Source organism: Globicephala melas, chromosome 17 (genome assembly GCF_963455315.2).
Source record: "Globicephala melas chromosome 17, mGloMel1.2, whole genome shotgun sequence".
Classification (NCBI taxonomy): domain Eukaryota; kingdom Metazoa; phylum Chordata; class Mammalia; order Artiodactyla; family Delphinidae; genus Globicephala; species Globicephala melas.
The window spans coordinates 47564808-47580215 of record NC_083330.1 but is presented as its reverse complement, the minus strand read 5'-3'; the positions used below and the strand labels follow the sequence as shown (position 1 = coordinate 47580215).

The 15408-nt window shown below is 33.5% G+C and overlaps 1 protein-coding gene across 2 annotated transcripts in view; it reads left to right on the top strand.

Annotated features, from left to right (window-relative positions):
• Nucleotides 1-15408, top strand: part of LRP12 (LDL receptor related protein 12) — an 84435-nt gene that overhangs the window by 32930 nt on the left and 36097 nt on the right. Inside the window, exon 2 of one of the 2 annotated variants that reach the window (XM_030863076.2) lies at nt 6680-6736. The exons of the other annotated variant lie outside the window; for it this stretch is intronic. Coding sequence (XP_030718936.1) covers nt 6680-6736 — 57 coding nt within the window. The remainder of the gene's footprint in view (nt 1-6679; nt 6737-15408) is intronic. 2 annotated transcript variants of the gene reach the window in all.

The window sequence follows — 15408 nt, the reverse complement described above, 5'->3', positions numbered from 1 at the left end:
ATGAGAGAAGGAAAGAAAGATCAGATGACTGGAAACAGGAAATGCAATTTTGATTTTCCAAACTGGGGCAGGAGGGATGAGAATCCCACAAACCAGCAATTAGTGATAATCGCTCTAGGGAAGATTATACAAAAGAGAAGAAATGGTTTATGAATACCTAGGAAAGGAAATAAATGTACAAGCCATATGAATTTGGTTAGAACAATGTTAGCAAACCTTATTTCCTTTACAGATTGATAGTAGAAATGTCAGAGGCAAATGCTTAGTAGCTTCTACAGGGGTCTAACAAATTCTCTTATACCCTTTGCACAATTTAGAAAAATTTGGTCTGCATACTAGAACAACATCTAATACAATAACCATCCTAACCAGAAATGACTACTTTTTAAAATTCCTGTGGTCAGCATTTTGCATCCTTTAATGAATAACACACACAAAAAAGGAATTTGAATGAAAAGGAATGAAGATAGTTTAAGGGACTTATGGGACAACATCAAGCGGACAGCTGTATGCATTATAATTAAATTATAAAAAGTTAAAGAGAGAATCTTAAAAGTGGCCAGAGAAAACTTGTTACATGCAAGGGAATCCCCATAAGCCTATTAGCAGATTTTTTAGCAGAAACTTTGTATGCCAAAAGGGAGTTGCATGATACATTCAAAGTGCTGAAAGAAAAAAACTGCCAACCAAGAATAGTTTACCCAGCAAAATTGTCCTTCGGAATTGAAGGAGGGATAAAGAGTTTTCCCGACAAGCAAAAGATGAAGGAGTTCACCACCATACCGCCTCACAAGAAATGTTAAAAGGACTTCAAGTTGAAATGAAAGGGTGCTAATTAGTAACAAGAAAACATAAAGTATAAATCTCACTGGAAAAGGTAAATGTATAGTTAAATTCAGAATACTCTAATGTGTTGGGGGTGAGTAAATCACTTGTAAGTCTAGTATGAAGGTTAAAAGATAAAAGTATTAAAAGTAACTGTGACTACATTTGTTACAAATACTCAGGGTGAAAAGATATAAATTGTGACATCAAAAACATAAAACGGGGGGGCTTAAAAAGGTAGAGCTTTAGTATGCATTCAATGTTAACAGCTTAAAATAGACTGTTATAAACATAAGATATTTAAGCCTCATGAGAACCACAAAGCAAAAATCTATAGTAGATACACAAAAGAGAGAAAGAAATCTCATCAGACCACCACAGAAGATCATCAAATCACAAACGAAGAGAGCAAGAGAAGAAAAAAGGAACAAAGGAATTATAAAAAAGCCAGAAAACAATGAACAAAATGGCAACAGTAAGTCCACTGTGGATTTCTTTCTATTCTTCTTGGTTAGGACTGCCTGTTGTCCTGTGTCTGAATTTTTTTTTTAACATGTTTTTTCCCACTTTTTCAGACACGGGACAACAGGCAGTGTAAGACTGTGATCTCTGAGAAAAGGGAAACAAATCAGAATGAGTTCTTTTATTGCACTAGCTTTCTACCTGGAGAAAGCTGGTCCATTACCCATTGTTCCCTCATGACCATCAGCAGGAGTTCTGTGTTTGAGTTTTTAAAAATCTTTTTGTTGCTACTAAGAATTGTGTCTTCTGTATCTTCTGACTGGCCATTGTTTGTATTTACAAAGGCTTTTGATTTTTTGTATGCTTATTTTATATCCTGCTACTTTACTAATTTTCATATTGTTTATAACTTTTTCTTTTGACTGTCTTGGGTTTTTTAAATAGATACACAATCATATCATCTACAGATAGATGTAGTTTTACCTCTTCTTTTTTTACCTCTTCTTTTTCAATCCTTATGCCTATAATTGTCTTTTCTTATCTAATTGCCCTGGCTAATACCATGGTGGGCACTCCCATCTTCCATTCCCATTTTTAGTAGAAAAGCCTCCTACTTGAGTAAGAAGCTTGCTAATTTTAGTTTGGTTTTATATTGTTTGCTTCTGCTCCAGATGTTTTAAATTATTTTCTCAATAGATTACCAGCTCTTTGGTGGCAGGGACTATGCCTCTTACTTATGTATCAACCTACCATTCATTCATGTGTTTGAGCAGGTATGGAGTATCTTCTCTCCTAGTCACTGGGTTACAAAACAAAACAAACCCAGCTATGTCCCAGCCCCACATCACACTTCTCCACCCCACCTTGCCCCACCAAGATTAAGATCTGGTGGGGAATATAGACTTTACACAGATAACAGAAGTGTGATAAATTTTCAAAAAGTGATAGTATTAGATACTCTAGGAACCTACAACAGAATGACGTAACCTAGTATGGGGGAATCAGGAGATGCCTTCCTAAATAAAGAATATATTAAAGAAAGGTCCAAAGGCAAGAGAGACAGCTGACCCTTTTCTGAAAGAAATCTAATATTTCTGGAGAGGAAAATAGAGTGGGAAAGTGAATCACAAAAGATGAAGCTTTTGGAGTAGTTGGGAAGACTCGAAGGGTGGAGAGTTTGGTAAGCCTTATTAGGATTTTGGACTTTTTCTTTAAGTAAAGTAAAATAGGAACGATGTTGGGGGTGTATATATGTGTGTACATATTTTGATGTTTGATACCTGTTCTTATTGCACAGTGAAAATGAGATTGTAGGATGCTGAGCATATAAGTTACTTGTAACTGCTGCTCATTAACTTTTAAACCAGGTCTTCCCCCATAACAAATTGGAATAGCTGGTGGCAGGTGGGTTTTAACTCTGAAAGTTAAGTACTGTTTCTTTTACAAGCAAGAAGTATATTCACGTCTAAATTCTTTTTTTAAAAAAAGTAAGGAACACAAATTTCTTAGTGAATTTGAATTTTTAATCCATCCAATTACTAGCTCTTTGAAAAACTTACTACGTTGCTATAAGCTGGTTTTCTCACCTGTAAAGTGAACTGTTGTTTTAAGGATGAGCTGAGGAAAGCCTTGTGAGGCACTTAGGATTTGGCTGGCACGTATCTATCACATCTTAGCTGTATTTATCAGCTCTTCTTTAAGAACTTCAGTTCTTAAATAAAAAGAACAACAATAAACAAAGAAAGATACAAAGCAACAGGGATGCAGAGACCATAGATTTAGACATCCTGTTAATGATGATATTCTGATTATGCAGGTGAGCAAACTAAATCTTAGGAGAAATCATTCAGTTAAGACTCATGACTAACTAAACAGTAGAGCTGAGGTTTGATTCCACAGAGTCTGGTTCCAGAGCTCAAACTCACTACCCTATGGCCTCTTTTCCTAAAACAGCACATATCTCTTTTAGAAGATTCTCTCTTGTATTGCAGTAAAAAAACTACAAAACCATGTTTCAGCTTGGCAAGAAGAATAATAAATGGGGACAATTGATTACCTTTGGTATTTGGTTAGTAGGATTAAAAAAAGAGTTAAGTCGTAAAAAATTATTTCCTGATTTAGGTGATACTGAAACTTTTTCTTGTTTTCTAGGAATGCTAGTTAATTAGCTGGTGTACTAACTAGTCAGCTGCTAATGCATAGTTATAGAAGTAATGTTTTATCAGACTATATTTTTCCAGTATATGGCATCTTTAAAGGGGGACTTCTATGAGAATGTCTAGCATGGCTGCAATGTAGTTAAAGTCAGGAGGTGATGTGTGTACGTCCTCGTATGTGTGGGGTTTTCTTCTCTCAGGAGTTCGGGGTGGGACATTAGGGAAAATATAGTGAGCTTTATATCAACAAAGCAGTTTGGGGCGGTGCTCTCTGATTATAACATAGAAATAATTGTATTTTGTAAGTGGCATTTTTGTAAAAATGGCAGAACACCTAAATTAAGTAGCCCACTTACTTCATGTGATACTTAGAATAAGAAATATCTAATAATGTAATCTCAAAGAAAGGAATAGTTATTTGATGTTATTAGAAATTATCATTGATTTTTTAACTTCTAAATCGGATTGTTTTTAAATTAGAGTAAATGTGTGGGAAATTAGCAATAGTATCGTGTTTTATGTCTTAAAGTACTGTTATTTCAGTTTTTTAAATCATGAATAATACTTATGAAATTATAATATTTTATTTCACACAGTATTTATCAGACCTCTTTATTTAGAATGACAGGGAATGAACTATAGTCTCTTTGCCTGTTTTTTTTGATAATATGAATAAATCTTTTAAAGAACTCTGTGCCTGTTGTAGCAAATTCGGTCGGTGCTGGAATATACAAAGGAGGACTTCCTCTCTAATTTCAGTTTGTATACACCGTTAGACTCTTCTCTGTGTGTGTGTGTGTGTGTGCAAATGCATGTACATACATATATCATATGCCTATGTAACATGTGCACAGTAACTATACAGACATCACTTAAAAGTTAAAGTTAGAGCATATGCTAATGTTACTCTGAAACATACTTAACTCAATGTGCATATCTTTCCAAGTGAGTACATATAGAATTACTTAATTCAGTTTTTTGAATATTTTATTGTAAGGCTGTTTTTAGTTTATTCATTTACATGCTGACGGAGATGTAGATTAAGTTCTATTTTTTTCTATTATAAAGAATTCTACTAAGCCTTATAAGATAGGTATTATCTGCTCTGTTTTTGAGATGAAAGTAAGACACAAAGAGGTTATGTAACTTGCCCTAAATTGCACAGCAAGTAAGAAGTGAAGCTGGTGTTAGAATCCTAGCAATCTAGTCCAGAATCCACAGTCTTAGATACTGCATTATGTTATTGTTTTCCTTCTGCCTATCTTTACTCTGTTTACTGAATTAGAATAAAAATTTAATATATAAAATATAATATTAAAACTCTCCTGAGGATAATTTAATATGCTGCCTTAAGGATATTGGAAACCTTAGGGTCACAAATTACACAGCTTTAATTTGGAGTTGTATCTACTATAGAAGTAAGAAGGTTTAAGCCATTGGCTCGCAAATGTTAATGTGCATACAAATCACTGGGAGTGGGGGATGATCTTGTTAAAATGTAAATTCTGATTCAGTAATCTGGGGTAAGGCCTGAGACTCTGCATTTCTAATAAGCTCCCAGTAATGCCAGTACTACTGATATACTTGTAAGTAGCAAAGGTTTAGGCAACTTATACTGACCTTTGGCAAATCTTGTTAGTTGTTTTATTGAATCAGTTTCTTATACCATTTTGTTTAGGATACCAATTTTCATAGGTTGTACACATTAAAGAAATAATGTGGGAGCTTTCTAGTAGTTTCATTTCTATGTCTGTAGCATTTAACATTGTTAGGAAAAATAAGTTGTGGCTTCTGTGGTACTAATGCACAGTACTTAAATAACTGTAATCAGATTTATTTGTGTAATAAATATAGCTTACACACCTTTGTTACCATTTCCACTGTATCATTTTTAATGGAGGGAAACATAACATTTCTTTTCATTTTGAAGGCTGTAGCTGTAGTTGAACTACGAAGGTTGTTTTATCACTTATTTTATTCTTTAGTAATAGTAAAAATATATTTTACACAGTTACAAAAATGAATTCCTCTTCAGTGCTGTCTGTCAGGCACTACATCAAGTGCTTAATTGGCATGATTTCATTTAATCATCATGAACTCCCTCATTTATTCATCATTTGTTAGCTCTTTGAGCACCTGCTCTGTTCTAGGAACCGTGCATACAGTGATGCGGCAAGTTTACACAGATTCTGCTGTCCTAGAACTTAGCGCATTGGGGGATGCTATACAGTAATCAAGCAGCCATACAAGTGTGATGGTTGTAAAAGATAAGTTATTAATTATAATATTTGCTATTGTCTCTACTCTTTGAACCATCAAGAGAATTCTGCTTTTGCCATCTAAGTTTCTCCCACCTGGCTTCCTCCCCTGCCCCACTCCAGGGAGAATTCTTTCTCTGTCAGCTGGATTCCTGAACTGTTTTGTTGCCAAATTGACCTAATGCATAGAGAGAGAGAAAACTTTAGAAGTAAAGATGAGCAGCTTTGTAGAAAGAAAAAGAACAGAGGTAGATGGAAATAATTTATAATAAAACTAAATTAAATTTTTAAAAACAGCTGAGGGACACTTTACTAATTTAAAGGAGTAAATAATCTCTACTTTAAATGGGAGTCTTTTTAAAACCACTTTTATTTTACTAGGTGACACTTAGTAACTCATTTCAGTAAGTTACTTGAATGCTTCCATTTGCCCAACTTTGTGGTAGGAGGTGTAGAAAATCAGGGGCTACCAAAATAGGGTATAATCATGTCCCTACTCTAAAGACTGTTAGAGTTGTTGATGAGAAGATGTTGAAGGATTTAGAAGGTAATGCAGAACATAGGACATGGGACACCATGTGTGACCCCAGCAGTAAGCACATTCTGGGCTAATTAAGCATGCTTTTAGAGGAATGCTGTTTTTAAAAAGTATGTGATTGTCTCTTTTCTGGTAATAGTACTAAGTTATCTTTTCACTATTAACTTGATAGAAAATTCTTTCTGGTATTAATTAGATCTATATATTTGGCCTTTATATTACACTACATTGTTGTGATTTCCAAAACATTTTGATTTCCCTACTACTATTATAATTTTGAGCTGCATAGTACTGTTTTGAAGATTATTGTAAGAGACTTTAATTTCATTTCTGGATATTACAAGTAGCTCTATGCACCTGTTTTTCTATTAGAGGGAGAATCTGAAATTTTTTTTTAATTTTATCTTGGAAATTAGTTTATTCATTATGTTTAATTTTAGGAAATGGTGCTCTTGCAGAACATTCTGAAAATGTGCATATTTCAGGAGTGTCAACTGGTAAGTCATTTTTTGTAATGTTTAAATTTCATGCATGACTTCTGTGGTAAATATTGACAGCCACCTGGTATCTTATGAAGTGATATTTGGCTATAAAAATTATTACTGCTTTTTGCAGCATGTAATAAGGAATGAAGTAACTGGAACATGGAGAAATTCTCATAAGATAAAATTGATACTTGCATGCCCATGGATTGATTATATTTTTCCAAACGGACTGCATAATTATTTTTCCATACAAACACTGAGCCAAGAGAAAAGTTAGCTCAAGTTGAATTAGTGTTTTCTTTACATACAAAGTTATATGAAATGAAATTTATTAAAATGTAATTTTGAATGCTATTCCTAGCATTAGAGCCTTAGAAATAAAGCATTTTGCTTGATTTTTTAGATTAAAAATACTACTATGCATAAAACTGTAGTACTTGAGTGCACAATTTATATGTTATTAAAAAGCAACCCAACAACATATTTGTGTGCATGAAATTCAGAAACTTGTTGAGGTAAATGCATTTTTTCCACTCATCTAAGCTTTTATAACTTAGTAATGATTTAAGGGCCCATAACTATTAAAATGTTCATTCTTAAATATGTAAAATAAAAAACAAGGAACTACTATATAGCATGGGGAAATATATTCAATATCTTGTAATAAACTGTAATGGAAAAGAATCTGAAAAAGAATATATATACATGTATACACACACACACACACACACACATAATTGAATCACTTTGCTGTGTACCTGAAACTAACAAAACATTTTAAATCAACTACACTTCAATAAAAAAAAATTTTTTTTTCATTCTTGGGCGACTTCCACAACTTTGATACCAATTTTGCATTATCAGCTACAATTACTAGGAGAGCAGAATCTTGAATTTTTTGCCTATATGGAAATTGAGTTTCTTACTATTATTTTATTATTTCCCTATATTCTTGATAAGTTTTGTGTGATTAAAATAATTGCACTTGGTATATTTGTCAATTTATTGATTGATTTCTTCATGTCTTCTTGGAATTTTTTGGTTATTTTTTTCTCATGAAGCAAAACTGAATGTTTTTCTCTTTTGTTTTATGTCTCATTTTATATTCAGAAAGTGAATAGACTTAACAAGTACTCTAAGAGTTAGTCTGTGCTAGGCCAAACAGATTGACGATCCTGGTTTCCTGAAAATGAAAAGCAGGCGCTTTTGCAGCCTGCGTTAATTCTTTTACAGTGTGTTTCCCCATTTTCATATGCTTTCAAATGGCATACAGTTGTGTACGTCAAGTTAAAAAAGGTTCGTTTAGAGTTGATCTTAATTTTCTCCCTTTTTCTACTTTGGATAGCTAATGAAAATTATGATTACTTTTCCAAGTTGTAATTATGAAGTAAGAAGTTGTGTAGAAACATTTAATTTACACAGCTGAATAGTTACTGTCTAATTCAGTGATTTTCAGATTTTTTGTTCTCAGGACCCCTTTTAAGCTTTTAACAATATCAGGGACTGCTCAGGCTGCCATAACAAAATACCAAAGTCTGAGTGGCTTAAATAATAGATATTTATTTTCTCACAGTTCTAGAGGCTAGACCTCCAAGGTCAAGGCGCTGGTGGGATTGGTTTCTGGTCTGAAGACCTTTCTTCCTGACTCGCAGATGGTGCCTTCTCGCTGTGTCCTCACATGACCTTTCCTCTATGTGCACTCAGGGAGAGAGGCCTGTGGTGTCTCTTCCTCTTCTTGTAAGGACCCCAGTCCTACAGGAGTAGGGCCCCATCCTTATGAGTTACCTCCTTAAAGTCCCTAGCTTCCAAATACAGTCACATTGAGGGTTAGGCCTTCAACAAATGAGTGTGGGGAGGACACAATTCAGCTCCTAACAAGGACTTCAAAGAGTTTTTGTTTATGTAGGTTATAGCTACTGATAATTACTGTATTAGAAATTAAAACTGAGAAGTTGTTTAAAAACTTTTTAATTCATTTGCTAATGAAAGTAGTGTCTATTGCATGCTTACATCAATAACATAATTTTATTAAAAATGTATTTTCCAAAACAAAAACATCAATAAGAAGAATGGTATTGTTTTATAATTTTGCAAACCTTTTAAAGATTGGCTTAAAAGGAGATACCTGGATTCTCACATCTGTTTCTACACTCAGCCTTTTAACATATTGCTTTGTTTGACAATATGAAGACAATTCAGCCTCACACGGTTGTGTAATTTGAAAAGAGAGGAGTATTTCCATAGCCATTTTCAGATAATTGTGAATATTCTTCTTTGATACTGTACCAAAGCTCAGCAAGTGGTGGTTTCTTAAAGGTTAGTTGCAAGTAGGATCTGAAACCATATCAGTGAACATTTTGTTCTCTGTTTTACAAAAATCCAGTGGCCTTTCTTGCCCTTTAAATGGGTATTTTTTTCACCATGCATCATTTCGTAATATGAATTAGTTATTTGAAAATATTGGTTTGCTGAATTACGTGGATTTACAGGTTTATTTTCTCATAGTTCTGGAGGCTAGGAGTCTAAGATCAGGGTGTTAGCAGGGTTGGTTTCTTCTGAGGCACCTTTCTTTGGCTTGTAGATGGCAGTCTTCTGCCTGTTATCTTCACATGGTCTTCCCTCTGTGTGTATCTGCGTCCTGATCTCTCCTCATTAGGACACCAGGCGTATTGGATTAGGGCTCACCCATATGACCTCACTGTAATTTAGTTAGCTCTTTAAAGATCCTGTCTCCAAATCCAGTCACATTCTGAGGTACTGGCAGTTAGGACTTTAACATAGGAGTATTGGGGTTGACACAGTTCAGCCCGTAACAAAATGAGTGTTTTAATTAAATGTATTTATGTGTCAATAAATTACTTAATTTCAGAGCTCAGTTAAACCTTATTTATGCCTTACTGTTTTTCTGAAGGTTGGTCTTATAAAATCTTTCTTCTGTGGAGAGAGAAGAATAACATGAAGTCTATTCCAGTCGTACCATTAAAAATATAAATGAATGCTCTCTCAAAAGGTGCTTTTGGATATACAGATTCATTGCAATTTTTCTTTATTTAGTCAATGTGGAACTGTAGAAGGTGCAATGCTTGATACAGTATAAGCCTTCTGAATTCCTTGCATCCCCAGTTGAAATGAGAGAGTCCTTTCAGTGCTAGTATAAATGGAAAATTAGCTTTTGGAAGAATCTCTAAACGTAGGACTTGCTTTCTCTTGAGACCAGCGAGCAACACGAGTGCCTCTGCTACTTTATTTGACAGTGCTCAGTGCCTTAGCTCATTCATTCTTTGCATTCTGGAAATTTTAATGACATTTTAGAAAGAATTTTAACTTACATGCAGTAGTATTTTCAGATAATTTGTGGTCCAAATCAGGACATTTTGAAAGCAAAAGGGTATACTGTTTTTAGTAATGCTGATACCACAGGCAAAACCAGAGCTATCCTGGACAGTTTGGGAGGCAGAGCCACCCTATCTGTAGCAAATTAAATTCATTCAGCATGTATTAAACACCTGATGTGAACCTTGTGCCAAGAAGGGTGGGAGTTAGCAGTAAGTAAAATAGTACTGCCACAGGAACTTACCATTTAATGGAGAAAGTAGACATGTGAAAAGTGCCCCTGTAATGTGGCCTTAATGTAGTAAATCGTATGGTAAATAATGGCCACGTTAAGTTGGATCATGAATTTATTTAAAAGGCCTCATTACAATGTCTGGTGTGTAGTAAATGACTTCGTATTTTTCTTACTTTATTTAATTGTGAGTAGTACTAAGTACTTAGTTTTGTTTATTCATGTAATTTTTATGGGAATTAACAATTTTTGCTCGATAGTATAGTTTGGGTTCTTACGCTTAGGGTAATATGTTTCTATTTCTAACGTTCTAGTCATTTTCATCCTCCTCCTCAAATCTTTGCTTAGAGATATGTTTTTGTCCTTTTGCTGGTTCTTATGCTATAGGAATTGTCATAAGACAATGTAAATTATCAAAAAGTATACATCTAGTGGTTGTATAATGGAAAAGAATGATTGGATAAAGTATTCTTTTTTATATATTTTTTCTTTAGAACTTTTCATGGTTTGGAAATTAAAATCGGCTTTCATTTATAAAATAGAGAAAGGAGAAAAGACAAATGGTATTTTTGTAAATCTAATAATATGTGAAAATCATGAAATTATATCATAGAAACTGCAAGTAATATAATTGTATATATGAGACAATAGGAAGGCTATTTTAATGTTCTTTTTAAAAATGTCTAGATTAAATGCCTCCTGTTCTTTGTTAAATGTCTAAATATGTAAAATAGCTAATGTATTGCTCATCTGCTATATAGAATGAAACTTTTTTAGATCAGACATTGAACAAATATTTTTGATTTTTAATATGTATCCACTTTAATTGAATTTTCTCTATAATCTATATTTGGGTCAGAGTAATTCTAGATGTAATAACCTATAATGGAAAAGAATCTGAAAAAGAATAGATATATTCATATATACACATGTATAACTGAATCACTCTGCTGGATACCTGAAACTAACACAACATTGTAAATCAGCTATACTTCAATTTTTTTAAAAAAGTGTAATTCTAGGGCTTCCCTGGTGGCGCAGTGGTTGAGAGTCCGCCTGCCGATGCAGGGGACACGGGTTCGTGCCTCGGTCCGGGAAGATCCCACATGCCGCGGAGCGGCTGGGTCCGTGAGCCATGGCCGCTGAGCCTGCGCATCCGGAGCCTGTGCTCCGCAACGGGAGAGGCCACAACAGTGAGAGGCCTGTGTACCGCAAAAAAAAAAAAAAAAAAGTGTAATTCTAGATATAATTTGATTATTTCCTCATTACTCTTGATTACTTCCAAATCAGTTTTTTACTTGTTTTTACAGATTCTGTTTATGCATTATACAAGTTTCATTAAATGTTTAGAAAAATTGGAAAAAGAGCAAAAAGATTACGAAAATCACCCATTAACCCTGCATTCTTAGTATAATTAATAATATTATAATTACTTCATTTGTACTTTTTCTGTGCATACCTTAAAGGTAATTGTATATGCATTTGGATTGTAACTAATTTTATCTCCTGCCTTTTCTACTTAACATTTTATAGAATATATTTTTTACATAGTTATTTTAATGCCTGTATAAAATTTCCATCCTGTGGCTATATTGTAATGTTCTTAAACGTATCGATGGATTCTTTTCCAATGGGTTCTCCCTAGTCTGGATCATGTTGCAAGGAACATATTAATATATATTTAGCCCTTTTTTAATTTCTGAGATTATAGCCCTTTTTTAATCTCTGAGATTATTTCTTTAGCATAGATTTCTAGAATTGGAATTACTGTATCAAACGTCATAAATAATGTAGTGACTCTAGAAACCTTTTGTCAAATTGCCTTCAAAAAGGATTGTATTGATCTACACAGCTATCTGCAAGGTATGAGAGCACTTACACTGCATATAATCATGTTTTTCCGGTTTAACTGTTTCCTTACTATGTTTCTATTAAAGTCCCAACCATTTATTTTCCCCAGACTGTTCAGAAATGTAACTGTTTATTTCTCTTTTTGATTCATGGCCTGGAGTTGTGACATTGCAAAGAATAAAAGAATAGGATTGGCTTTCATGGTTAGGCAAAAACTACCCTGAAATTTAAAAAAGATTTTCTGTTTGCTAGTAGGAACAGGTGTTGGGGCATGTGCTTTCTCGACTAGAAAGTGTTTATGTGTGAAGTTTAACACATTATTCCCAATTCACCAGTGATACAGCTGCTAAATGTTCGTACCTCATAACATCCGCAGCTAAAAGCTCTACCTGAGGTTAGCCTGATCTTGAGTCTACTTTACATTTGACTTCAAATCTTTTGTCAGGCAAGGCTGAAATTTCTGAGTGTGGAGAAAGAGAGTTATCTGCTTGGGAAGTTTCTTTCTTAATCCTTGTTCGTATTAACTGAATTAACAGAGTATAGAAAATAGTAGTTGTTAGGCGTTGTTCTTCCTATGTTCTGTCAGAATTTTTATTTCATCAAAATCACCCTTTCTTGCTTTTGTGTTTTTTCATTTTATAGCTCCTATTCTAGTACTCAAAGGCCTAGCACACTGCTGGTCCTATAAGCCTTTTTAAACTAATAATTTAGTTGTGGCCTTTTAAAGTAGGAGATATTATTTTCTAAATTGCAGTAGTTTGCTTACAGATTGTTTAGCAACATTTTACGGAAGTGTGGAGCACTATAGTAAAATGGCTTTTGTTTTAACCACAGTTAAATAATCGTACGGTCATTTGAACTTTCTGTGGAAGAACATCTAGTCTGGTAATACTTTTATTATCCTAGAATTTTCAGATCTTCCAAACAAAAAGTCTGAAAGGAAATGAAGCTTAAACTATAATTATTTGATAGCAGTTTACAGCTTTTTTTTAATATAGAAAAGTTGCATGAATAAAGCAGCAGGTGCAAGTGGCCCTTTGTACCTTTCCTGTTATTTTAATGTTATTTTCAATTATTCAGTTAAATACCTGGACCTCTTGCTACGCTTATGAAAAAGAATTTCACCAGTTCTTTTGTCCAATACAGTGTCTTTTATCCATGTTTCAAATGGAGAGAAAAAAAGAAAGCTTATATGTTTTAGGGTTTTTAGGATTTTAGAATATAAAAATAGAACTTATTGTGAACCCAAGAAACTGTCCTTCAAATGAAGAAAGTGAGTGGAGAATACAAGCCAGTACATTTTTTTAAGAAACCAGCAACACATTAGTTTAGGGAACTATTAACTTTTAAAGGCATTGCCTGCCTTCAGAGTTTATTTTTGAGACACTTCAGCTTTTGGAGTAAAGCATTCCCTGTAATTTTTAGAAAAGAAAGTAATGGTAGTATTATATAGTACTACAGTATATAGTATTATAATGTTTATATATTATAAATGTTTGTTATGTATTATACTTTTATATGTAACATTATATGCTATATAATTAAATATTGTTTATAACATTTTATTATACAATAATATATTTTATGTGAAGCATTTACATAGCCATAACATTTCATATGTTGTCACATATTTACTGAACAATTACATATTTATAGCAAGATTGTTATATCTTATAATTGTTTATTACTATAATAAACAATAAATAAACCCAACAGCAGAACATTAAATGTACCAGGACCATAGACAGAACAGGTTGTAATGTGACAGAAGTGTGCGATGCTTAGATGGTAGAAGTGAAGTTTATCTGCTCAAGTGAGTGGGCCAGATCCATTGAAGGTAAAAAACAAGTTGCATTCAAACATTTGACATTTTCTTTTCCATTCTTTAACTTTGAGAATAAACCTTTTTTCACTTTGAGAATAATTCTTCAGTGTGAGATCATGTTAATTTTTTGTACTTTTGCTAAGGCATAGATTTAAAGATACTATGCATCTATTGTGCAAAAGCCAGTCACTTAGCAGGTAGGCAAACTGAAGTTTGGTTTTCAAGTTGACTAACAGACCAATACAGGTTAGGGGGTGATTTGATCTTAAGCTGCAGTGATAGAGATACAGTATCCAGAACAAAGTCCATCATAGTTCTTTACTCCTCCCTAACACAGTCTGATATTAGGTTTGTTTCTGGGTATCACTCTTGACAGAAGACACCAAGACTGGAACACTCTCAGAAGAAGATGTGAGTATACCAAAAACTATATCAAGGCTGATAGAAATGACTGAGAAAACTGTGAACTCCAAGGCCAATTTATCTTTGCTCATGTGCTGATTCTGCCTTACTATGTTTCCAGCAAGAATCACAGTAAACTTCAGAAATTAATAGTTTTTCCCATTCAGGAGATAGAAGTCGTAGTTTGCTTAGCATTTCGTTCACCTGGAGTGCTTAAATTTAGAAAATGTAAGTAACATATCAATCGTTTTTATGCTCTTCCAGGAAAAAAATTGCCCTTTTATGTCCTTTTAAAAAAAGATAGAAAAGGTTGAATCTTCTGTATTCATTTTATCTTATGCTTTGCTAGCAAAATTCAAAATTATTCTTGCCCTTAGAAATTTTAGGATAAAGCTAGTTAGCTAGTTCCACTAAGAGTACTCTTCTGATCTTACTCATATTGTGCTGTGACCCTGTTAGAACTAAAACTGTTTTTTCTATTTTTCCTTCTATCTTTTTCCATATTTTGTACCTATCTTGACTTTTTAAAATATATATTATTTTACTGCCAGGTAGCCTCTGATTATTATTTGTTTGTTCTGGACATTAGTGAGCTTTAAGAAAGCAAGGAATTACCTGCCTTGAATAGAGTTGAGGACCAAGTGAATATTTTGGTCCTTAAAAAAATCACTAAAAATAATAGGAATAAAGATATTGCTGTGTTCATTCTTAAGTATCTGTACTAATACAGAGGAATGAATATCCATTTAATATTCATTCTGGATATTGGATTTCCTGGATATAGGATATCCTGCTTGCCATAGAAATGTATGATTTCTGGAAATAAGTCTGCAAATAATGAAAGAGTCTGCAGAGTGTGAGTGATAAATTAATATAAAGTTTTCTGCTTGCACTGATTTTTAACTTTTATTTAGTTTTTAATTTAAAAAAATTTTTTAACATCTTTATTGGAGTATAATTGCTTTACAATGGTGTGTTAGTTTCTGCTGTATAACAAAGTGAATCAGCTATACATATACATACATCCCCATATCTCCTCCC